The sequence below is a fragment of the Puntigrus tetrazona genome, chromosome 4, assembly GCF_018831695.1.
Source record: "Puntigrus tetrazona isolate hp1 chromosome 4, ASM1883169v1, whole genome shotgun sequence".
Classification (NCBI taxonomy): domain Eukaryota; kingdom Metazoa; phylum Chordata; class Actinopteri; order Cypriniformes; family Cyprinidae; genus Puntigrus; species Puntigrus tetrazona.
The window spans coordinates 16,999,838-17,026,614 of NC_056702.1; the positions used below are offsets into that span (position 1 = coordinate 16,999,838).

At 37.5% G+C, this 26,777-nt stretch overlaps 1 protein-coding gene across 2 annotated transcripts; it reads left to right on the forward strand.

Moving 5' to 3' along the window:
• The first annotated feature begins 67 nt into the window (after positions 1 to 67).
• rtn1b (reticulon 1b) lies at positions 68 to 26,501 on the forward strand. 2 transcript variants are annotated; one of them, XM_043237785.1, is made up of 9 exons: positions 68 to 655; positions 8,748 to 9,473; positions 10,600 to 11,400; positions 23,468 to 23,675; positions 23,756 to 23,894; positions 24,557 to 24,626; positions 24,742 to 24,788; positions 24,889 to 24,947; positions 25,486 to 26,501. In XM_043237785.1, the coding sequence occupies exons 1-9, from the start codon at positions 433 to 435 to the stop codon at positions 25,526 to 25,528; spliced, it is 2,316 nt and encodes a 771-aa protein (XP_043093720.1). In that variant the 5' UTR covers positions 68 to 432; the 3' UTR covers positions 25,529 to 26,501. The 2 variants fall into 2 exon arrangements, with proteins under 2 accessions (XP_043093720.1, XP_043093721.1); XM_043237786.1 differs by lacking the exons at positions 68 to 655; positions 8,748 to 9,473; positions 10,600 to 11,400 and adding an exon at positions 16,772 to 16,975.
• Positions 26,502 to 26,777: the final 276 nt, after the last annotated feature.

Here is a 26,777-nt window from a genome sequence, read left to right on the forward strand (position 1 = left end):
ACAGCCTAGTCCAGTGTAACTTTCAGGATAATGCTCAGCTCCACGTAAAAAAAAAAATATAACTTAAGCTACTTAAGACTGGTGAAATTAATTTGAGTTTAATGTGAATCCAACCCCCCCGGTGGGTTTATGCTTTGAAGCGGCTGTAGCAGTCTTCGTGTGCTACCCGAAAGCCTGATTTGACTCCGGGGTTCAGCTCTGTGTGTTTAAACGCCGCGTGCCACATGAGCTCGAGACACGGTGACGTCAGCGCCGAAACGCCGAACTAAACGAGCCGTTTCCAGCAGCGCGAGCGTCCGCCGGAGCGCCGGGCCTGCCCAGAACACTCCTGACAGCCACCCAGCGTCTGTTCCGAGAAGTTGAACGCCTGCTTTTCTTCTCCCGGTGTCAGTGACCGCTTCTCTCCGAAGAGCATCGCACTCGGGCTCAGACATGTCCGTGAAGCCGGAGGCAGACTCGGAGGGCGGCCGGTACGGGGACGATTTTGAGGAGATTGACCGCTTCGGGAGCTCCTCCGCCGCCAGGCGGGTTGACTTGGGAGAGGAGCGGCAGATGAGAGACTGGGAGGACGAATCAAGTGAAGGGAAACAGTTTTCCAGCCATCCCGAAAGCGACCGGCAACCGCTCCCTGTTGTCATGGAAACGGTTTCCTCAGGTAAGGAGATTTTAATGTACATCGTCATATATGCCACGCTTTGAAATTCCTCGATGCTTAACTTCTCCGTCGACCGGGGCCTGGTTACCTTGACCTGCTGGTTCGCTCTGTCTGGAGCGGAAGTTTGATTGAATTGAAGTATGGACATGGTCGTTGAAGTCTTTTAGCAATGCTAAAGCAAAGGAAGGAAATCATAAATGTAAATTTCAGCAGATCCAGTTTAGCAGAAAAGAAATACGTTTATTTCAGACCACTTTTTTCAGAGGCGTCATTCAAGTCTTTTTACTAGATGTGTACTGTATTAAAATGATTAATGAACAAAATATCACGTATGCATAAATGTTTTATGCACAATTTAGCATTTTATTATGAAACTACTGTCTTATAAAACATGAAATAATGCACATATGTGTAACAATCAGTCTGTAATTTGATATCTGTAATTAACTTAAGTGGATATAAATAAGTTTGTGGTTCATTGCCAGTTTGACATGACTACAGAAATAATTTCCAGTTCAGAAAGTACACAAGTAGAGTTTAGTGACTGATCCAGCCGACTCGAAAGCCTTTTTGATTCTAAAAGTTGCTTTGTGACAGCGAAGTGAATCATCAACCATTCATTCAAGCACCGAAACATCCAAGAAGTAAACGCCACGTGCATATTTCTAATATAATAATAGTTTAAATTCTATTTAGGCCTATATTTTATGCATTTATTCACAACATTAATGTGCTAAATATACAACATTCATCCGATATCACAAAATGAAGGCATTTATTTGTTCTCCATGAATAAAGTTTTATATTCGCATCTGGCAACTCGCTTTTGTTGAAAATGACTAAAAACTACTTTTTCTTACTATGATTTATACACTACGACATAGCTTAAAAAACTGCAGCTGTTAAATACCTTACTGAGATGTTGCATTTTTCTTTTCTCCCTTCATTTTCTGGTCCTTTATCTTTGTCGTTATTTCATGGTGCCTCGGCTACTTTTCAGACCAGACACTTTACAGTAACCTTTACAGGTCTTTTACTGCGTGGAGATCAATACTTGACATTGCCATTTAAACATCTCTCAGGCTTGGATTGAAGCTCTGTTATGACATTATTCTGCTAGGTAGCACAAACCCTATGAAGGACAAACAGACCTATTCAGAGTGGTCTTTGGTCATGTGGTCTTTACAACCAGACAGAAAAATAAGAGATTAGTAACGGTGATACTATGTGCAATAAGAAGCTTTTCCAGGTTTGCACGTTTCTTTCGGTTGTTTTCTTTTTCGTGTCTTTCTGTTTGATGTATCTTAATGCTGTCGGCTGTTGAGTGAAAATTATGATATTTTGTAATAGTCCTTCATGAAAGATGGAAAGGTTATCATTGTGTGACAAAAAATAACCTCATTATGAGCTATAAAACATTCAACCTAATGTGGAAATGGTCTTAGGTGATAGGGGAAATAAATCAAATCATCATGTAGCGCCGGAGAAAAACAGTGCTTCAACTGCAGCCTAAGCGCTTTGCTTTTGATTAACCAAACAAGACATTTTGAGACATTTTCACTTAATTAATGCACTTTTTAAAAGCAAAGACTTCTTCTGCTTCTTGGAGGATCGGTGAGGTTTCCTGCGGATGCCGTGCAATTTTCTATACCTTGGCAATAAAGCACTGATAAATGAGCCCAAGTTAGCGTCTTTATCATATTATTAGGTTTCGTTCCGGATGTGTCTGGAGTCAAACAAGATTTGTAGTCGTTTTGTGTGTATCCGAATCACAAGACTGACATTGACAAGTAAATGAAATCCTAAAAATCCTCTTATCAGACTGAATCTCTCACTGAATGACGGCCTGTCCCGGTGCTTATTGAACCACAGTGACTCAGAGGATGTGATACTTGGCCTTTTGAATCGCATTTGGAGCACACTGTTAAACTCATTCTTGATGCTAACATTAATTGAACCTGATTCTTTGGGTGAGAGCACATAGTACGTGACTCATTTCACTTTTGAAAAGACTAAAAGTTCGGCTTTACCATTTGTGCATGAATAATTTATTTTACATACATGAAACATAACCTCTGACAGAATGCAGTGAATGCGAAAACGTCCTCTTTTTGAAAATAGATAAGTCAGATAAGCGTTTTTATACTGTTATATGTTTACTAATTCCACACATCTGCTACTACTGCGACTACTTGTTACAATTTGCTTGCAATGCAGTTATTCATATGTCTTTCACCATGAGCATGTACAGACCCGATCATTTTCACGAAGCAGTTTTTTCTTTGCAAACAGCTCAGCAGTATCTTGCATGGGTTCTTTGGCTCGTATGGCAGCACTTTTGATTTAAGGCGTATAATGAGCAATTATATACGATGTGTAGGATGTGTACTGGAGAGACCCCGCTGTGTCGTCTTTCATGGTACCCTGATCAGGAATCAGAAAGACTTTTGAGTTGTATACAGACAGGCTGTTCATTGTTTTTAATGCCTTCGCTTCAGTGAACTGCGATTCATTAGGGACACCGGAACGCACCGTTCACTTTCTTCTTTGCACACATACAGAAAGTGTAGCTGGTTGCAGAATATCACATGGGCATCAGAAAGTACTAAGATTAAAAGAATCTCTTTCCCTTTATGGCAACACATTCGCCTCATTAGCACTGACTCAGCACTTGCTGCCGTGATTTGAAAAAGCTTGTATAGTCGGGAAACAGCTTTATATATATACTCATACATTAAAATAAACTGAATTTACTCTTTATTTTATGATCTTTACTCGTTATTTTTGTCAATCCCTTGTTTTCTAGTACTTTTAGAAGTAAAATGGCATTGTATAATGAAAAAGTACAAACATACAATAAAAAACAATACAATAACAAAACAATAAAAGTAATAAATGTTTATTATTAAATGTTTAATAAATCCGAAATAAACATTTTTGCTTGCATAATATATGTGTGTATACTTATTATGTGTATATAAATACATGTACATCCAGCATATATTATAGAAAATATAAATTCTATGTATATATTTATATTCATATAACTGATATCATGTATAAATATTTTAAATATATAAACATCACAAACACACACACATTATATATATATATATATATATATATATATATATATATATATATATATATATATATATATGTGTGTGTGTGTGTGTGTATTTATATATATCCAATAAATACAGACATATATAAACAAAAACTCACAATTAAATGTTTAACAGCATAAATTTAAATACAATATTGTTTGTCTAGTTTTCGTACATATTCTTTACTTTTGTTTCTATCCTTTACCATGAATAATAGAATCAAGCACTGAGGAATATTTTCAACATGTAGGAAAAATAGTAGAAACAAGATTAGTAAGGTGTGTATCGCTGATGTCCTGTCTGTTGTTATAAATGAATCTGAATGCAGCGAGCATATTGCATCACAGACTAAAGCGATTATGTCAAAGCTCTAAACATATGCTCATTTGTCCAACCCTGTGAGGTGGACAGCTTATTGTCTTATTTTCCTGACAGATTGTTCTCTATGGTAACTGACCCCAGTGATGCAGAGAAAACAATGCCTATTTAAAAGTCATCTCAAAGTAAATGAATATAGAACCTAATGGATTTCAGAAGCTGCTGATTTTTAATGGTTGGGGTCATAATATTTTACATTATGATTTTCATTGTAAACTCACAATTCCTGCAAACATTAGCATGCTGGAACAGTTTTCAGGTGCAAGAGAAGTACCTCCATCAGCTGCCTCTGGCTCGCCATCTGCATCTCTTCTGATATAAAGTAAATCTGGTCAATTCATACACAGAGTAATCATGTGAAAGTGTGCCTGCAGTGCCTCTGACTTGGCATGAACTCCTCTTCACGTGCCACAAAAACTCTCAGTGGCATTTTGCGCTTCCCTTCAACTTTATCTGTCTGTCAGATAAATATGAAATTGTGGGATATAATTATGCTGCTTTGAAACACAGCTCCTGTCATATTTTTCCTCCCAGTCACTTGTTCCTCTTGTTTGTTAAGGAAAGTCTGCAGTGTCGCTTCATCTCTGTCTTCCTGTCAAGATAACCTGGCGCTGACCAGAAATAACACAGACTAGAGGAAGGAAGTCCTCACAATGTACTGATCTTTCTAAGCTCAGTTAAAACAGTCAGATCTACCCAGCTAAGGAAAGAGAAATTCACTTACTGCCAAAAGTAGATTGCAGGCCACTTGTGTGTCAAAGGGCCGACGTAACAAATATATCAACTGATATATATATATAGCGATAAAGGGCCGACGTAATATATATATATATATATATATATATATATATATATATATATATATATATATATAGCGATAAAGCTTAATTGCTTGTATACTTATTAAATGAAAATGTATTGGCTGAGCTTATTTGGCCCACTTAAGCAAGTTGTAAGTTACATACTTCTCTTGTCTTTGTGTATTGCTGAAAGTACAGATTATAGCAAATTGTAAAATATAATGGTAAACTAAAATTCTTTTGAAACTTGTATTAGGTTGAATATTAGTAGGCCTATGTTAAAAAAACATAACGTCGAATAACAGTCAAAATGATAAAACGTTCGATTGACTATTTCTATTTAGAATTTACTTGTAATTTAGTACAGTCAGTCAGCCTATTAAAATAAGTGTACTTGTTTTTATTTATTGACCTGTTAGCTGACTCTTCTTTTTTTCTTTTAGTTAATCCATCACGCACTAGGCATGTTATTGTTTGAGCAGTAGTGACAAGTCTGTTGCTGTATAGTGTTGTAAGTCTCGGATCTCATGATTAACTTATATTGTGGATCCTGCTAATTCTTCTCTGAGTTCTTTAGGTTTAAGCAGAGGAGTGATTAGCTTTAGTGCATTAGTGTTAGTCCCATGGCTAATGCCTGACTCTTACCTAACACATATCCAGAACATGAGCTTTACTCTAAACCCCAGAACCTGTGCCAACAAAGCAACAACCACACACACCCAAACACTCACACAGCAAGTATGTGACCATGTGCCAAGAGGGAAAATATGAAGTGTTCAGGTGCAAAAACATAAGTATGGTTTTCATTGGACATGTTTTAGAGTTAACAGAAACTCTCATTTAATCTTTGTAATCTGACAATGTAGACATGTCAACAAATAGCTCAGATTTCTACAGAAAATTAACAAGGACATTTAAAACATAACTCTGCAGTGACTGCAATGATATGAGAAAGACAAATAATATATGAAGAATTAATTAACTAATTAACTGATAAATTACACCTTTTAAAACGATTAACTGACTGAAAAAATATTTTACTAACATTAAAAGCTTTTAAACATTGTGTGACTGTTTTACACTTTAAATCTTACCATTAACTTTATTTGATTAAAAAAAAAAAAATTATATCTATATATCTATCTCTCTCTCTCTCTCTCTATATATATATATATATATATATATATATATATAGATATGTATATAGATATATAGATATATATAATCTTATACTCTCATGAGAAAGTGCAAGATATATAAATACAAGAGATACATGTAATTAAAAGTTTGTTTTAAACTTTTAGGTGTACACACTTGTCTTCCAAGCTAACAGGACAAATGTCACAAAACTTCATTGAGTCTTTAAAAGTGAAATATCCTTGTAAGAGGATCACATTGGAAAACACTTTAGTACACGACTAGTTCAAAACAGAAATAAAAACATTTGCTTCAATTACAATTCTAAAACAATTAAGCAGTCAGAGATGTTAGAGTGTTACCAGTGTAATAGGGTTTGGCAGAAACAACAAATTGCATATGTCAGTTTTTCAAAATCTAAGGGCTGTTTTACTGAAAGACATTTTAGTAACAGGTAAATGAAATTTCAGCACTTAAGGCCACCATGTGCTCTCACTATCGCTGTGTTTTTGAGAGGATGAGTCATAGCTTGCATGCTGTTTAAATGTCGAAGCTGAGAGATGTGGGTTGGAGATTGTGTGGTGCGAACTCATGCAGGATCGTCCGTCACGTACTGAGACATTTCAGTGACAGTCACAGAGATGATCCTATTGTTTGCAGGTACTTTTGGTTACGATATCAGTTAACCTGATTTGTTAATTAGCAATGAAATAAAGAAGGTTGTGGTATGATGTGGTTTTTGAGGTATCAGCACCTCTTTTCTCTCTCTGCACTTTTTTCATAGATCCTCACACATCTTAGCTACTGATGGTTAAAAATAGAGTCCCAGTGGAGTCAGTTTGCCCAGTGAATGTAGGGCAGTACAGAGACAGAGGCACAGGCTCTCTGATGGAGTGGGGTCACATTAGTATGGCGATTTACACGAGTCATGCAATTATCCACAGTTATACATCTGTGGCGTTGCAGGAAACATACCTGATACTGAAGTCGACAGCAGAGAGAGAAAGAGAGAGAAAGAGAGAGAGAGAGAGAGAGAGAGAGAGAGAGAGAGAGAGAGAACAGCCTAGTCACAGTAGTCATTTTCAAGACAAACAACTGGATTAAAATTAGCTGTAGTGAGACTGATATTAAAAAACAAAATTCTAAAACTAAACGACACTTACCCGCTCATCTATCCATCTCATAACCTCTCTCCTTCTCTCCATCTGTTCATTCACCTAGCATGACCAGAATCAGTTATATAATAATATTGCATTATTTTTTAACAACTTAATGATTAAGCAAGCTTTTAAATATATCTATAGTCTATTTAATAAACAGTAAATAAAGGTGTAACCTATTTGCCACCACATGGAACTAAAAGTACAATGATTGAAACCAAAACCAGGTTTGGAACGCATCTAACCCTGTCGTGTTAGATTATACAGTATAGCAATGTGTCGAGTTTGATATAATCGCTGTTTCTGTTTATGCAGTTGTTGGAATTGTTCATGAAGGCTGTCTTTAGAAAAGACTAGCATTCAACAACAATCTCTCTTTGCATCAGTGAATCTTACAGCTACGAGCCACTGTGACATCTGCTGAGTCACTACAATTATAACTACACTCAAATGGAATATTATAAGTAATAATATTCTGTACAATGCGATTAATGTTAGTTAACAGATAAAAAAAAAGCTCTACAGAGACCTTTTCTGCTTACGCATTTTTTTAATATCTGGGACATTTTTTATCACTTTAGTAGCATTTTTGCCTCAAGCATGGATCATTTCTAACACTGTACAAAGTATGCTAAAGGGATTTTTTTTTACATTTTTTGTTGTATTTTAACATTTACAGAATGACACTTCACAGTTAGGTGAATTAAGATTAAGATTAAGGATTTTCAGTTTTTTTTACAGTAATTATTACTATATGTTTTCTTGTTTTGTAGACTGAAGCAATCTCCTCATTTTCTGATCCCTGATGTGTGAGTGTGTGTGTTTTGTGCATATCAAGCCCTTTGTGACACCACTGCAGTCGACCTTCAGATAAACATTAAACTGGAAAACTGTCGTCTGCCACAAATAGCCGCAGTAATAGAGAGAAGGACAGAGAGACAAAGAGGAGTGGCCAATGTCATGAGAAGGACAAGGAGAACCGGTGTGGTGGTGCTGTCACTAACTGCTGATGAGAGCTGTCACTGCCACACTCCAATAAAGCCCTCTTGAGGACAATTAAAAAAAATATTTCCACCTGAATCACACACACATACATGTTCTCTTTCTAGCATCAGAATTTCACAAATAACACATGCACACAGTCGATTTCACCTCAAGGTCACTTGATGTAAGAAGCTTTGTGAGGCACAGCATGCCATTACAGATGGGTCAAATTGCTGCTTTGGTGTGCAGCTTTCGTCTAGGATGCTGTATTTATTTAGCGATATAATACAGCTGCAACAAAGTAGTACAGTGAATAAAACAGCGAATAAACTCCTGAATGCACAAGCTTTTACACAGCTGTGGCTTTGAGACCAGTGGTGACCAGTGGTGTAAAGTGTGTAGTTTTTTTTTGGAAGTGCTAGATGTGTGAGAATAACAACACTAATTTTATAATATAATCACTGTTTAAATATCGTCACTCTAGGTATGGTAAAATTCTTGCTCTTGTGTCTCTCCTCTCATGCAGATAAATCGGATTTAATTTTCCAGAAGAAGTCAACTGATGACAGGGATGACCTGTACACCTCCCTCTTGTCCACTCAAAGCTATGCCTCGAATGAAGACACCTCCTACTTTTCTGGCAGCATGAGCAGATCTGCTGACAAAAACACATCCAGCGCAGAAGGCTTCACCTCTGGATGCCATTTCCAGTTGACCACGGACTCTGGCATCAAGAACCCCAGTGCAGACCAGACTGACAGCTTTCAGAAGATACATCACTCTGAGAAAGCTTTTGACTCTTCTTACAACTACATGGACATCAGCCGTAAAGAGGACTCCTGTAGTTCACAGCGCCCCCTTGAGGACTGGAGGACGAGCGGCCTCTCAGAGCCCACCCAGTACGCTAAACTAGAGAAGAGTCCCTCACCGGTAGAAGTGGATGTGGAAGACATTGGCTCTGCTGCAATTCTGGACTCTCAGACATTCCCATATGTGGAGGAACCATCTGATGAAGAGCTGTCTGACTACCAGCCCTATCGGTCTCCAGGTACCGGCAGCAGTGCCAGCCCAGTAAAAATCACCCTGACAGAAATACCATCTACATCTGTATCACCCACCACAGTCCAGCACAGCCCCACAATTACAGTGTCAGAGAAGGAGAGCATTCTGAGTCTGGGGTTGGAGGGAGTGCCGACCGTCACTCTCTCAGAGCCTGAGGATGAAAGCCCTGAGTCATCTACACCCCCTACAGGTGGGCACCACCATCCCACACAAGCACTACACTGTAATGTATCTTCTACACCACCTTTAACTCCTCTACTAGCTGACTCCTGTGTAGGCGTATTTGTCAATCTAGGAACTTTCATGCATTTACATTTATTAATTTGATTTGCTTTTATCTAAGAGACTGAAAAATAAGCAGTTCTATGACGTGATCATAACTGTAATAATTTTTTCCACCGAATCTGGTGGGAAAAGCAGCAAACCAAACATTTTGGAAAAGTTGAAGTTAGGATAGAAATTGGTGAGACCCAATAAAACATCAGTGCAGCTAATTAGAAAGTACCATTGAAAAGTTCACCATGATAAGACAAAACATCATTAAGAGGTAGTGAAAATGAGCATTCATAAGCATTTTCAAAATCTGTCAATTGGTGATGCTTCAGGTGCTTCTTAATGTCATAGGGATTGAGGAGTTACAAAAAAATAAATTTTTACTTTTTATTACAAAAAGTAGACATTAAAACTTGTTCATGCCTTAATAATTTATTTTTATATTTATATGTTATTGTTTTAGCTTTATCCCAGCCCCAAAGTCTTAAATGGTGACTGTGATTTCACCAAGTAAAACATGTTCCTGGAGCAACAACCTTGTTGATCCTGGAACAACATCCCAGTCAACCAAACAGATTTTTAGAAAAAGTTTATAGGAAATGTCAGTTTTAGGCTTACAACAAAGGTTATTCAGCTATCATTTCACTTTGATTGCAGGGCTAAATTATGAGTAGGGTTAGGAATAGGATTAGGCATATATTTTTGTACAGTAATGTTGTCCCAGGATCAACAAAAGATACTATCACATTCAAGGCCCAGAAAAGTACTAAAGACATTGTTAAAATAGTCTGTGTGACAAAAGATGGTGATCCAGGAACTTGTCAGACTTGTCAAGTTGATCTTCTAGAAATCCACCAGGTCAAAAGTACCCGTAGTTGAGGAAACACCCAATATTTAAAAACTATCAATGGCTGTATGTTATACCTTTTTTTGTAATATACTAACACACATTCTTACACTGTGGGATGCCTTGACAGACCAGATGGCCACAAGACACCTTACCTTACCCCCTATCCTTTGTCTCTCCTTCTCTTTCTTAATAGAAGAGTCTGATTCTCCTTTGGATCCAAACATCCAGGCTGATGAAACTAAAATAATGAGTTTCACCCAAGACAAGACTCAAACAGCTCCCATCTCACCCTCTCCACCAACTTCCAAGCAGGCGAGTTCTCCAATAGAGAAGAAGTCTTCCCCCTCAAAACCCACCTTGCCACCTTTCCCCCAGGATGTCGAGGGTAGCAGTGCCGAATCTGGCGACTCTGAGATTGAGCTGGTGTCTGAAGAGCCTAGTCCACGAGCTCCCAACACTGGGTACATGAGCTTCAGTAAAAGTCCCAGCACCACTTCATCAACCACAGTACCTTCCACAGTGCCCGCCCCGTCTTCTACCCTTGCATTTTCCCAGAGTCCTGCAATGCAGTACAGTATATTGAGGGAGGAACGTGAAGCAGAGCTAGACAGTGAACTGGCTCTGGAGTCCTGCGGAGAGGAAAGCCCCAAAAGATTGTCCCATGACTCCACAAAGGGTTTCAAGGAGAGCTCACAGCCAGTCAAAAAACCAACAACTCCGGCTTTGGCAAGTAAAGAACCAATCATGACTCCCACTGCACCTCCTCTGACTGTTCCGGCCCCAACCAGTGCTCCTAAAGAGAAGACAACCACCATGGAAGAGAAGCCCAAGCCCAGCAGCACAACCCCCAGTCCAGGCCTGCCAGAGCTGAAGGTGGAGCATCCTGCTGGGGAGGTGCACCAGAGAGAAAGAAGACGGTCCAGTCAAGCTCGCAGGGGCTCTGTGAGAACGACTGCACCACCCGTTGTCTTCCAGGGTCTAACAAGGGAGAAAGGTAAAAGCACGTTGCTCAGACAAAGAACAAAAAAACAAGTTATTATGGTCACTACCTTGAGTTATTTTATTTGAGCACTGTAATGGTTAAAGTTTTTGCATCGTTGAGCCAAATACATGACATAATGCATAATCAAACATTTGGATGACTTTGTTTCCTGTTTTTCATTTTTTTTCATTGCTTGACATCTACCAATCAAATATCTATACCAACTAAAAAATTTAGTTAAAGGGATAGTTCACCCAAAATGAAAAGTCTGTCATAAATGACTCACCTTCATGTCACCCTCACCTTTTAGAACACAAATTAGGATATTTTTGATGAAATCAGAGCACTTTGACCCTACATAGACAGCAACGCAACTACAACATTCAGAACCCAGAGAGGTAATAAGGACATAAGTCCAAATGACATTAGTGATTCAACTGTAATGTTAAAAAGTTACAAGAATACTTCGTGTACACTGTAAAAAAAAATGTTTTGACCTTCCAACTCAAAATTTTCTATTGACTTGTTGTATCAAATTTTTTTAATTGGCCCAATTGAATTTATTGTTTATTAATTCTGGAAATTTAATAATGGAAAAATTTTAATGTAAGGAGTCACAGTTCCCACAAAATTAAAAGTTCTGTCATAATTGACTCTTTTTTCTGTTAAACATAAAAGGTAATGTTCTGAATTGTTGGTAACATTTGTTGAACCCTTTAATGAAATTAAAATAAAAACTGACTCACGCTTGTTGGTCTCACCCTGGAAACTCCCTTTGGCTTTAACAGCAGGAAAAAAACACATTTCAATGCATCAGTCCCTTGAGAATCAGTCATTACTGGGCATGCACAGACTAGCTTGAATATAATATTTTCCTAATATTAAATAAAGGCAGGGTAATTGGTAGTCAGTAATGTGAAATTTAAGATATCAGTGTGTTTGCAATCACTTTTAAAAATTTACAGACCTAAAAAGTAACAGACAGAATGTGATTGTTCAGAATTTATACAAATTAATCAAAGCTGTTGTGTACTAAAAGTATGAGGCGGTGAAGCTCAGATTTCAGGCATTTCCTGCTTAACTGTTCACTGCACGTCTCATTGCTTTTCTTTATTATCCAGCAGCAATGGTCGAAAGAAATACAACATACTGTCAGATGACGTTGCTAATCATCCGCAGAGCTCAAGAAGCTCATGCACATGAAATATAAAATTTACAAAACACATTTCTCACACAATCCCATGAGCCTTTAGATGGGTGGCTAATGTTTTTCACACCTGACTGCTTCCTGCATCTGTTGTTTGTGTCTTCAGGATTTAGCAGAGCTCAGTGAAAATATCATGTGTGAAATTATTAAAAATTATTATGGAAGATCTGGCTGACCTACAGCAAATCAAATCAACCATATGTTTTATGTTTTTAGTTCTTCAGTGATGAGTAAGGTATATAAATTATGAAAAATGGATGGCTGGACGGCTGTGTTGCTATGTTTATATGATCCTGATCACTATTTAAAATAAATAAATAAAAATATACATTGCTTTAACAATTAGTTTTGTAAAAAAATTATGATATATATATATATGTGTGTGTGTGTGTGTGTATATATATATATATATATATATATATATATATATATATATATATATATGTATTTGTTATATATTAATTGTGTATTAGTATATGAGTGCGTCATTTGTTTGTGTCTGTTGAAGACAGTCACCATCTTTTATTAATGCTCTGGCTTCAGGCTGGACTGTTGTTTGAAGATTTCAGAACAAAGCATGCCCCTGTGGTTCAGGTCAGTTTCTGTCTGCTACATTTGTGACCAGCGAGCACTGCCGTCTTGTGATTGCATAGCCACACTGCAACATGGGAGGAGGATAAATATTTGGGGTTGATAATTCTATTCTCGACAGATGAACATTTAAGCATATCTTGCCAAGTGGCTTGAATCCTGTCATTCAAAACTAATGCAACTGGAAATTCTGTAAAGTCATGTTTGTCTTATAATCAATTCATTTTCTAATGCAATCAGTGTTTTATATAATATTTGTCAGTCAGTACATTCGTCTTTACAGCACTTTGAATGATGGAATAATATGGAAAAGATGAAAAAGAGATCAGCTTTACCGTTGTTGTGCTGACCAGTCTATGTGTGTGTCTGTGACGTTTGGCAAATTAGGTAGGATGGCACAGTCTGTCTGGCTGCACCCCCTCTCCCCCTCCTTTTTTGAGCTCAGTGTCTCATCGAAGCCTCTAGAAATGAGATTGCATTTGTAACAGCATGTACACATACTGAGGATGGGTTTTAAGAAAAATGCTATTTTCTTCCAGCAGAGGGCTCAGTTTACCATGTGCTACCTTTGACTTGCTTGTCAGCCCATAGACTAGAGAGAGGGGTTGCAATGCATTGTTATCAGTAAATGTATCTTTGCATGAGATTTTTGACTAAGCTGTAAAGGGCAAAAACTGTTTTCTTGACCGTATGTTAGTTAACTCTGTTTATATATACCGCTTTCAAGTTAGAAAAGTTATTACGAAAGGTTAGAAGTTAGAAGCACAGTTCTTTTGCTTTTGAAGTCAACAATTTATACTTAACAATGCTTCATATGATCAATATATGTTATGCAAAGTATTCCTCTAATGGCAAAGTTGATTTTTTTTCAACAGCCATTACTTCAGTCTTCAGAGTTGAATTCTTCAGAAATTATTCTGTTCAGTTTTGATATATGTGTGTAAACTTACAAATGCATTTTCCAATCCAAATCCAATATTCTTAGATAAATGAAGCATTTAAAATTTTGAAACAGAGTTTATGCAAACATTTTTTGTATACATCAGTGTTTAAATGTATACAACGTCTTGCTAAATGTTAAAGATAATGCATAATTCATGTTGAAGTGCTGTTTTTTTGCATGATAAATTGATGCAGTTACCGTTATATCTGACAGTACATGACATATGGGATCATGGTGAAGGTTTTCTGTGCACTGAAGTGTCTCATCACAGTCTGCCATCCCACCATGATTAGGCGATTTATGTCTGCTACACTGTAGTATGCATGCTTTTTTTTAAAGCATGAGATAATATAATAATAGTTAATAATATAATAAATAATATAATATTTTGTATGGCACATGTAATAATGTGCAGAAGTATGTGTACATTTGCATCTGAATTGATTTTCAGTGATTGATTGCAGTATATCTAAAATCAGAGAGGTGGCACAGTTAGCCTAGTAACTTACATACTGTACTGTAACAATCTGTTATGGAGCCAACAAGATGAAAGGTGTCTGGATCCATTTGCAAGCATTTATTTAAAAACTGTGGTAAAAACAGGCCAGGTCGAGGGAGCAGACAAACAGGTATATTGAGAGCACGATACAAACAGTCCAATAAACATGCCAGAATAGATCAACAGCAAACATAGTCCAGGTAGCGAGACAAGAGATGAATCCAATGTACACAGACTAGAGTCTAAACACAGGGGAAAAAGACGAAGAAACTATGACAAGGCAAGGAAAACTAGAAATGGCTCCGTAAGGTAGCTATCGGCTGAAACGGGGATACATGCTAGACAATATTTAGTGATTGGAAGTCCAGGCTTAAATAGCAACAGTTGATTGGCTTCAGCTGTGTAATCAGATGAGCTGTAATGAGTGGAATCAGGTGTGTGTGTGTCGTCAGTGCAATGGGAGGTTGGAATTTACTCCGGAAAAAGTGAAATAGTGAAATACAACAGTTAGAGAGTCAATAGCTATGTTTGCATCCACTTATTTTATGCACATTTTGGAATATTGCATAAAGATACCACTGGATGGAAAACACATTTACCACATAAATTCTTCCATGCGTATCAAAAAAGCAAGCTCTATGAGATGGGATAAGTTGAACAACCTCATTCACAAAGCAACTATATGTTGCTAAGGTCATTCTGAAATGGATGACCAAAGTCTGTTGTCTGTTGTCCTCATGTCTAAACTGAGATTGCAGAGGTTAATTTACACCATTGCAAACAACTCCATTAAAAACCAATCAGAGTAGTTTGTGACGGATATAAATTCAAACACAGACCCTGTTTAAGGGCTGTGTCCATACCTGACAAGGCGTTCAGAACCATATGCAAGGTTTTATTTAAAAATCATAGTCAAAACAGGCAGGGTTGAGGGTGCAGACAAACAGGTATATAGACAGTAATCAGGTAAGCGTGTGTCATCAGTGCAATGGGTGATGGGAATTGAAGTCTGGAGTGAAATACAACAGTTTGTGGTGAGGGAGTGACATCTGGTGGTTAGTGAACAGAAGTTTGTGGACTGGTTCGTGACACAATGTATTTACATATATCTAAGTAAGTTAACTGTGCTATACTACTGTGATTTCTGAAGGTGGCACTAAAGACTAGAATAATGATGCTGTAATGAAGCAATAAATTAATAAATTCATATAAATTTTTAAAATGCATTGAAATAGAAAACAGTTATTTTAAAATGTAATAATATTTCTTACTATTACTCTTCACAGTATTTAAATAAATACTTCTTTCAAAAACATTGCAAAATTTTATTTAACTATACTGATTATATTATACAGTATGTGCCACTTTAATGGCCAGGACAGATGGCTTTATACGTTTAAATTTAGTAATATTTACTTTTTTTATATAGGTTTAGTTTTTTCAGCATGCCCACTAGTTGACCTTGAAAAGTCCAACTGCCATTCCTATGGTCAGTCCATTTCTGACCACTGGACAGGACTGTCCGCTTGCCTGTGAGCTCATCCTATTTCTTTTAACCGAGAACTGTGAGTCATTCCCTATATCTCATGAGGCTTGCCTCATGATGTCTCCTTCCTCACACACACACACACTCACTGTTATAGCAGTCTAGAGCGAAATTTATCAAGAGATGATGCATTGAGGAGGGAACAAGCCTTTGCACTGAACGAGCAAAATGCATCTGCAACAATGTTTACCCACAGATTTGAACCTCCTCAAAAGGATTAGTTAGGATTAGTCTCCCATCTAAAATGAAAAAGGAAAACAAATATTTCATCCTTCCACTGCAGGGTTTTAAAGAGACAGTTAACCCCAATTTTTTAGAGTATTTTAGATAAAACACAAAAAAAGATGTTTAGCAGTATGCTCTATTTATATAGTGAAAAATAATAGACTTATTTTATAAAGCATTCTTTTTCATTTCTTTTAAAGTTGTCAGTCATGATGCTTTGCCCCTCCCCCAATCATCTCCCTTTAACAAAATCTATTCTCAATTCCTCCACCAGTAGGCAGCACTATCACCACATCTAGTCCTTCTCTTCTCCATCTATGCCTCCCCTCCCTTATCTGTCTCCTCCTCCTCCTCCTGTGGGTCATTCATGCACTGGTGTGAACCGGTGAGCGAGAGAGAAAGAGAGAGAGGGAAAACGACAGATACGGCGCAAGCAGCGGAGAGGCTGTAGCAGAAGCGTTAGCAGAAAGCGATTCTCAGTCCTTCCCCTCACCCAGCCTAGTATGCAGGCCAGCACCATGGCAGCCGCAGACTCGACCAAGATGGAAGGTTTCTGGAGCAACTGGAAGTGCCAGGGTAGGAGGGGGTCCTGGGTTACAAGGGATGCAAGATGGGGGTGAATGTCGTGGAACAGAGAGGATGCATGTGCTTGTCTGGGGATGGTTTTGTTTGAGGCTGCTGGATTTTTTTTAAGGGAGGTGCATGTGGGATTCTGGAAGATGCTCAGACACACGCCCGCATTTTTTTTTGCATCGAGGCCGCCGCCATCATGGGCATAAGAGAACCAGACTGGGGGGTTTGAGACAGCTGGGCACACCCTTTTTCTCCTCCCTCCTCGTTGTACTTAGAGGGTCCATCCTGAATTCCTAGACTCTGGGTGTGTTTGATTAGAATTAACAGGCATGTGCATGACTGCCTCATTTTCAGGTCAGATGTGCATTTGGAAGCAGATAGTTCCGTTAAGAGCCGTCGAATGCATTTTCGATGCCTCTTCACTTTTGGCTTGCTTGAGTTGATCATAAGGCCTTCAGGCTGCATTGGGAGCAGAAAGCGACAGAAGAAAAGCCGAAAGAGAGATGTGTGGGGTGTGGCTACCTGACTCTACAGTCGGCTCATAGTGTTGTCTATGTCAGTTGTTTATTCTCTGAAAGAATGGACCTGAATACATGTGCATGTGTGTGTTTATGTGTTTAATCATATAGTGAGTTTCATTTATTATCCACTGAAAGACAACTGTGCATCCATCCTTTTAATAAATCCAGTACTATCACATTAGAGTACAATACCTAGATCACATTAGAGAGATTCATGCGGGAGGAAGAAAACTAGAACGGTTTAAGAGGGAGGGTTTCTGGTAGTGGCTATTTATATATTGAGCATTTCACATCTCTGACAGTTTAAGGGCTTATAAACACAAATAGATCTACATCAATAAATGTTATGCTTCTTTATGCAAGAGTATTTAAATATTTATGGCATTCAGTCTTTGTTCCTTTCTTGTTTAAAATTTCTGGGAACACAATAAGCTACAATAAGCTTCAATTATTTAACACATTAGGTTATCATTAACAGTGAGCGCATTTTTACAGCATTTAGGGTAATGTTAATTTATAAATGATTTATTGTTTATTTTTAATTAATACTTACTCATAAAACATCAAATAATGTTCTCTTTCTATCTATCCAGTGTCATAATTATATTTTATCATTTGATTACTTATTGTCATTAATGCATACTTGAATTAAGGTACTTTGAGGCCTTTCAGTAGGATTTATTTGGGATTTATTGCCTCTTTTTAGTGGAGAAGAGTTTTGTTAAAGTGCTCTGTTGGCACAGTAAAAAATTAAACAGATATGATTAATAGAAGATGTTAAAAACAAAGCTTTCTCGTTTTTTAATGCCATAAATGCCAAATATGTTTGATGCTTGCGTCAGTACAGGGGGGTGTATTCTGTTGCTTTTTCTTCCTTTAGTCATGCCTGTTGGCTCAGGTTTGCTAATATCTGTGTCCTCTATGTATTGATTCAATGCTATAAAGTCAAACCGCAGCAAAGGTGCTGGCTTTTCTTAAGTCAGCAGTTTCTGTTTCTCCTAACAGCCTTCTCTCAAGTATGCGGTTGAGTCAAAACTGTGGCATGAATCGCCACATTGGCCGTCACGGTCTTGATGGTCATTTGGTACTAGGCCAAAGCGATCTCTGCCAGTTCTTCCATTAACTGCAAATCATAGAACAGATTTGATCTCCTCACTCTGACAAATGTGTTAGTCAGTTATAGCGCCATTCTTAATAATAAAAACTGGGAACCGATTGGGACAAATAAAAATTGAATTATCCAACTTAGATCCCCAAGATATAAATAAAAACCCCCTTATCGCAGTTATTTTGTTTAGATAGTTACAAGGTATAGACGTACTTTGGAAATATGGAAGCTTGGATGTGATAAATTCAAAATGTGGTTATTCAATAGAGGAATTTGACAGCTAGGCTTATCACAGTGTCATATCATCTTACAGATCCTGGATCCATATCATCTTTTAGATTGTAATCAGAGCAGGATGTTGCCGAACATCCTATTTAGCGGCCATTTTTGTTAGGTGTCACTACAACGACAGTGTTATGTAGGTCGAAGGTCTATTTTTGAGTATTCATCCCCTTTTAACCCAGTTTGCTTGGTGAAATTACAAGGCACATCAGTATGTGGTAATTAAATTTAAGAAAGGTGTTTGGTGTTGATTCTTCAATTGTTTGTGGTGATCCTTGCTCACCTTGGTGTGGGTCAGAATATTGTGGCAAATCCCATAATAATGTCGTACTTCAAGTTGCTTACTTTACAGAAGATTATAGAACCGTTTTTGGCCATATAATAAATGTACAAAATGTTATTTGTTATTACACAAAAAGACATTTTTCAAAATATCTTTAAATGTATTCATTGGAAACAACACGAGAGCCGGTAATTGTCATTTTTATATGAACCAGTAGATATTTTGCATATTCACATCCCAAATGACATGTACTTGCCTTGTTGTCTTGGTAGCTTAGAGTCTATGTTTACGTACACGAGACTGCAAAACATCCCATTTGACGTTTTAGGGAGAGCTCAGGAGCGCCCCCTTTGAGCCCTTAATGCGTACTTTCTGATGCAGGCTCTGCTGCGTAACAGTCTATGCAGGATTAGGTCAGCAAAGTGGATTCGTTGGGGGACTGTTTTAGGATGGGATCCTATGCAGCATGTTTTATCATGCTAGCCAGCAGTTGCTCAAGCAAGAATATATATATACTACATCCCTACATTTTCCTAATATTTCAAATCTAACTTGTGTTATAATTGTAAGAGTATACATCTATGCCCTATAGACTTATGCTGTCCCATATAGGCCAGTATGATGAACCAGTCTAGAGAGTGATTAAACACAGCCATTAATTAATGCTGACTTTTCTTTCTGTCTCGTTGTGGCATCAGTAATGTTTTCTTCACTGTTTTAGCAGGCCCATTTTGTATGTCTATCTGGGGGCTGTTTGGGATGTCACAGCATGTGACACTTCTTTGAAAGAGCTTTTATTATTGCTAGCAGAGAAATGTTATTTGCCTTCTGTCTTTCTGGAGCTCCTTGTCCCATGCCAAGATTGTTGTCATCCAGATTAGTGTGTAGTGTGTAATAATGTTAGTCATAGGCTGTCTGAAGTGATCTCTTTGTTTTAGGAGTGTAATCCACTGATGTCAAGAGCAGGCTATGTGTCTGCAATGGGGCATGACCTTAAAACAACTACACAATCTGCATTGAGGCTTGTAGCGTATGTACATATGTTTTTTATGTTTATATGCGTAAATTGTTTATGCCTTTCTGTAAGTATTTACTGGTACTGTATGCACATTGCATGCTCTGTTGTGTAGTCCTGTTTGTGAGAAGTTAGTCAACACTCTCAGAATAAAATGCACAAAAACTGTCACTGGGATGGTACCTATTCAAAAGGGCCCATATTAGTACCCTAAAGGTACATATCAGTGCCTACAGTTTACATATTAATACTTAAAAATGGTTTCATACGCTTTTTTGAGAGTGACGTTAAGACCACATGGTTTTTATTTGGTTTTTTTCTAGATAGTTTGCCATCAAAACTTTGGATTTATACAAAAATCTGTATTTTGTACATTAAAATAGTTTAAGATAAATTGCCTTGAGAAGCATAATTGGGTCAGTTATTTAAAACCCGTTTTAGACTTCATGTAAATGTAGTTATTTATTATTTTATAACTTATTTAATTTATTTACCACACTACAAAATAATAATAATAATAATAAAGAAATTATCTTAATTATTAATTTTGTCTTTTTACGTAAAAAACCCGAAACATCCACAAAACAACATGAATGTACAGATTTTGATCGTGTCTTTATTTCTTTAGTTTTTTAAGCACAAACCTAAAAATATGAAAAAGAAGAAAACAAGGGAAATTCCAAACTGCCAATACTGTATGCAAAATAAACAGAATTCATGAATTACTCTCTAAAAACAAGCATTAACTCAATTTAACTTTTCAAGTATATGCCAAAAACGAGACAAAAAATGATTAAGGAAATGATTTGCAGTGCAGTCACACAGCTGTAGCTATTTTTAGCTATTCTTGCCCCAAGGACTGGACGGTTCTTAGCGGTTGTCCTTTAGCTTGATAAAAAGCGAAGGTCCTGTGTGAACAAGGAGCATGTTGTAGTCAGAAGTGGAGTGTTTTAGCAAGAGGGTCTTCGCCTGTGTGTCTGTCATAGCAGTGTTACCTCCTGTTCCCCTCCCCCATCATTTCATCAGCACCTTATTACTCCGTCTGGCAGGCAGCGCTCTGTGGGGGGGCAAGCTCCATCGCTATGGCAACTGCATCACTGCTCACTCCACTGCACCCATCTCTTCAGTTTCCGTGGCGACCGTGCTCCCTTCATCTCAGAGCTCAACTGCCAACTTCACGCCGACACATTTTATACAAAGCTCACCGTAATGACCCCATAAACAAGCGTGTGTCAGTGCATGCTGGGAAAGAGTGGGCGCAATGAGCAAGTGTCCTATTGTGTGCTGATTTTCACCTGACAGTAAATAGAGATGCGTTTGTTAACCCTCTCTAATGCATAGAAAAGGACTGAATATTGATCACTGATCATTGGCTGTAATAAGCTGTAGAATTATGATGCGTGAAGCTTTGCATGTTGCATAAAGGAGCATCCGCCACACCTAACACAAACAAAGAATCCCACCAAGATGTTGTTAGACTTTTATAAGAAATGCTCCAAGTTAGCACAGCCCAGAATAATGCTCTAGTTTAGGCAGCGAGTATGAAAGGACTCCGTCTAGACCGCGAAGCTCCGCTTAGATACATACCTGTGATTACAGTGACATGCTGATATTAGGTTATAATTATGAGCTATATAAGCTGCTTAATTTTTAATCCCTTGAGTTCAGTCTCTATGTTGCATCATCGTAAATTGGGTGGAAAATAAAGAGCAGAGGGAAGAGGGTTGGGATGGGTGTGGTGAGACAGTGGATTGATGTTATGCGACGATCCTTAGCCCCAGTTGTCTGTTGGCATGACAGTTATATATTGCAAAGAAACGTAACGCTGTGAGTATTCATACAACAATACACTAACGATGCTCAAAAGGATCCTAGAAATGCTTAGGATTTTTTGGTTTGACGTCATTCAGTTTTTTAGTACTGGAAACATCAGCCTGTATTTATGTATGCAGTTATTATCGGTAAAATACCTAAGCATCCTTAAGATACGTTTTCTTGACAAGAAATTAGGTCAGATATTAAGATTTGTTGATGCTTTTTTTTTTGGATGTACTTTTTTTCTTTAGTCCTGTACAAAAACGCCGCTTATTAAATGCCCATTATGTATATATAGTACCATTCAGAAATTAAGTTTCAGACAAAATTCTAGCATTACTGTCACATTTTGTGTGGCAGATTAAAGATGGACATCACATTATATAACATTTGAAAAGAGGCACCATTCGATGCCAGATCTGTGCACCTGGTTCCAGTCTGTTGCCATAGCCACCACGCTGTCATTTGGCCAGAATGTGTCCAAGAATTTGTGCAGAAAGGCCACATTGCTCTGACAGCATAATGAAAAACCTACCTATTTTCCTACTACTACGACTGCTTTCATAGTGGATTTAAAATTAGTTTGAAATGCGATTATTGTTAAATAAAAATAATTAAGTAAAGGGAAAGAAGATATGTTGCATCAACAATATTTGCATAATACTGAAAAAACCTACATCCATATTTCACCCAAAAAGCTAAATTAAAGGTTAATGGAAAGAAAGGGTGAGAAATGTGAATTTTAGGGCCAGGTCTAATATCGGCTTGTACCAGTAAACCCTCTTTTGTCTTTGTCAAAAACTATTAGGATGTAGTAAAGTCATGCAGAGAAAATTTAGATGGAAAAACATGCACAGTTATTTTTGTATCCAACCTTACTGCATAGGCTATGTGTTTGTTGGAGTGTCCCTTTCAGATACAAAATTTCTGGGAGGAAAGTTCATCGACTTCCATTGTTGACAAAAAAAATATTTTCTTTTGTTTCTGTTTCCAAATATCAAATATCATATATCATATCAAATCATTCCCTGTATAACTTCCTCTGCTCCCTTCTTCTTATCAGATAAAAGAAGTGTTCAGTGGCTTACATTAAACAATCTGAAGTAGATGCTATGTGTATTTTTTACTATTATTTTTTGCACGTAATGAAGCAGGGACATACACATATTTGGACATAAGCCCTCTGTCTCATTCCGCCGGCTGAATCCCGGCATATTTTTGAACGCTCTCTTGTCTGTTTGTGTAATCATTTCTAATTGCGTTACATCTGACTCAGCGCTGATTCACTAGCTGTTACATCATCATAGGTCACGCCGTTCGGCGGATGCTGAATTGTGGATCCTAAAACAATCAATGACAGATTTAGGCATACTGTGAACCACTAACCACACACATCTGCATGATTTTGACCCCACCTGATCTCCTCTTTCTCTCTCTCTCTCTCTCTCTCTCTCTCTCTCTGTTCATCCAGTGATGGAGTTGCTGTACTGGAGGAACCTGAAGCAGAGTGGGCTGGTGTTTGGCAGCTTCCTGCTGCTGCTCTTCTCTCTGACGCAGTTCAGTGTGGTCAGCGTGGTGGCCTACCTGGCCCTGGCCGCCCTCTCCGCCACCATCAGCTTCAGAGTCTACAAGTCTGTGCTGCAGGCTGTGCAGAAAACAGACGAGGGACATCCCTTCAAGTAAGCCTGCTCTGTGAGCGTGCACAGGCTGTGTGTGTGTCACTCAGTCAGTTACTAACGTTGTTTTGTTGCGGGTGCAGAGCTTATCTGGAGGTGGAGATGTCGCTGTCCCATGATCAGATGCAGAAGTACGCAGAAAACGCTCAGTATTATATCAACAGCACACTGAAAGAACTGCGCAGACTGTTTCTGGTGCAGGATCTGGTGGACTCACTAAAGGTGACACTCACTTCAATGTGAACTACACTGGGCTATCAATGTTTCTTTAAATTTATACTAGAGGTAATCAGGAAAGATCCTGAACTGGATTTAAACAGGTTGCTCACAATTTTTATTTTTTTTATTAGTTTTCTGTGTCACATGATCCTTTATAAATATTAAATCTATATAAATATGCTGATTTGCTGCTCAAGAAACATCCTTGGTAACACTTTTTAAGGATTTTTTGATGAGTAGAAATTAAAAAGAACATAATTTATTTGAAATATATTTTTAATTGATTTAAATGTCTTCACTGACACTTTTGATACATTTAATGCATCCTTTCTGACTAAATGTATTCATTTCTTTAAAAAAAAAATAATCTTTCTCATACTTTTAACTTCATCTGTGCGCAAATATTAATTCATTCAACTTTTCAGGTTATCAATAACATTTTGTATATGTAATAAATACAGAAATGTTCCTCGTGGTTTAAAAATAAGTGAGCTCTGATCTACTTAAACTAAATCAAGACTTATAATACAGAATATTAGGCCGGTTTAACACTATGAATTTCTACAATGCTTTAATGCAGCTTTTGACAGTACTACATCATACATCAAATGATACATGCATGTATTAATGTGTATGACCGGCTGCTTGTGTTTGTTTGACTCAAGTTTGCAGTGCTGATGTGGTTGCTGACCTATGTGGGAGCCCTCTTTAATGGGCTCACTCTTCTTATTATGGGTGAGCATCTTTTTTAATTCCATACATACACATAATTTGAATTATGGTTGAATGTGTGCCTTTTAATTTGCGGGCTCGTGCAGTTTTTTAACATTTGCATTGTATCTTGCTTCAGTGGTGGTGTCCATGTTCTCGATGCCTGTGGTCTATGAGAAATACCAGGTCAGAGTGGCACCATTGTTGCCATGACTACAGAATCATGTATAATTCATAAGAACTATGACTACAATGACTCACGTTTTAAAACGTTCTCTTTCTCTAGGCACAGATTGATCAGTATCTGGACCTAATAAGAACCCAAGTCAACTCTGTGGTAGGAAAGTAAGTACTCACTTAAAGCATATATGATATAATATAATATATTATAAATATTTAAATCATTTTAATTATATTATATAAAATTGAAATAAAGCACCTTGTGCTTACCAAGGCTGCATATATTGATAAAAATACAGTAATATTGCAAAATATTATTACTGTTTGAAAGAAATGTTTAAATTTATTTCTAAATTACATTTATTTCTAAGATAGCAAAGCTGAATTTTCTGTATCATTACTCCTGTCTTCAGTCCTCAGTGTCACACGATCCTGCTAATCATTGTAATGTAATTATTAATATGCTGATTCGATGCTTCAGAAACATTATTATTGTCAGTGGTAAATGTTGAACTGTTTAACATTTTTGTGAAATACATTTTTTATCTCTGATTCGTTGCATTTATTTGAAATAGTATTTTTTGTAGCATAATAAATGTTTGCTGTCACTGTATCCTTGCTGACTAAAAATAGTAATTTAATCCAAAGTAATAATATAATATAATATAATGTAATATAATATGAATGTGTGTTTTCGTTACAGGATCCAGGAGAAGATTCCTGGGGCCAAACGAAAGGCTGAATAGGCTCCACAGGGCCCCCTGGAGGAGGTTGTGAGCCCCTGAATGCCCCATTATTGGGAAAGCTGAATGATGATCAAGGGTTCCTCATCGTACACACACACACACACACAAATCAGACACAAAAAACATCACTAGAACATAGTTCTACTTTGTACACATTGTGACGTCTAGAGCAACGGCTGAGCTGTGCAGGAGAAGTCCCATCCTCGCCTTGTAACTATAGAAAAAGAAAAAAAAAAAAAGCAAAGCGTGCTGTCTCTCAAATCAGGATCTAGTCAGAAGTACAACTACTCAACGAATTGTAGAAGTAACCTTGATACGTATAATTCAAATCTGGCAAAAAGACTAGATGTGATTTTTTTTTTTTGTATGTGTTGCTCATAAAGTGCATGAAGTCAAGAGTCTTAAGTGCTGATGAATTCTCTTTTGATCTTTTAAGTTTGTGTGCTTTCTCAGCTGTGCTGAAAATCTCTGTAGTATGTGAAAGATCTCTCCAGCTTTATTGCTCTCCAGTGACACTCTCTTCTTGGAAAAAAAAAAGCTTTTTTGTGTCTTGGGCGTTGGGTGGGGCTTTTCCTCTTCCATCACTATATCTGTGAACATAATGAACATAAACATCATTGTCAGCTAGACGCATGGATCTGCTGAGGTTCATGATATCTGGGCACAAACGCAACTATTTAGCAATGTTCTGATTAGATATGGTCGGCTCACTCGTAGCATCACGGTATGTTTCTTTTCCGTAGGACTCCGCTACAGAGATTCATGTTTTTAGGTGCTGTCATTGATCTTTTTTAAAATGATACAAAACAAAAGAGAGGGAGGAGAAGGAAGCTTCAGTGAGTGATTGCCAGCTAGAATCTGTCAATATTTGTACTATGTTAAGTGTTGTTCATTCTTTTAGCCATTGACTCTTAACTATTTGCACTTAAGATGTACTCAATACTGAATGCGAAAATAAATGTTCTTAAATGTACTTCTTTATGGGGCATCCTTCGTCTTTTAATATTGCCGTAACCAGTGATGCTATGACTGTGAAATATACATATACATTATACACACACACACACACACACACACACACACACACACACACACACACATATATACATACATATACACAGTCATGGCTAAAAATATCCCTTGGTAATTATGATCAAAGAACACTCTGATAATTGCTTTGCATTGTTAATCCCTTTGATCTTTTATTAATATATATATGTGTGTGTGTGTGTGTGTGAGTGTGTGTGTA

Excerpts from the sequence above, each read along its gene's own strand:
- rtn1b (XM_043237785.1), top strand. The coding sequence starts at position 433 with ATGTCCGTGAAGCCGGAGGCAGACTCGGAGGGCGGCCGGTACGGGGAC. Across the intron at positions 656-8,747 it reads CATGGAAACGGTTTCCTCAG|ATAAATCGGATTTAATTTTC; the intron begins GTAAGGAGATTT and ends CCTCTCATGCAG. Across the intron at positions 24,948-25,485 it reads GTCAACTCTGTGGTAGGAAA|GATCCAGGAGAAGATTCCTG; the intron begins GTAAGTACTCAC and ends TTTTCGTTACAG.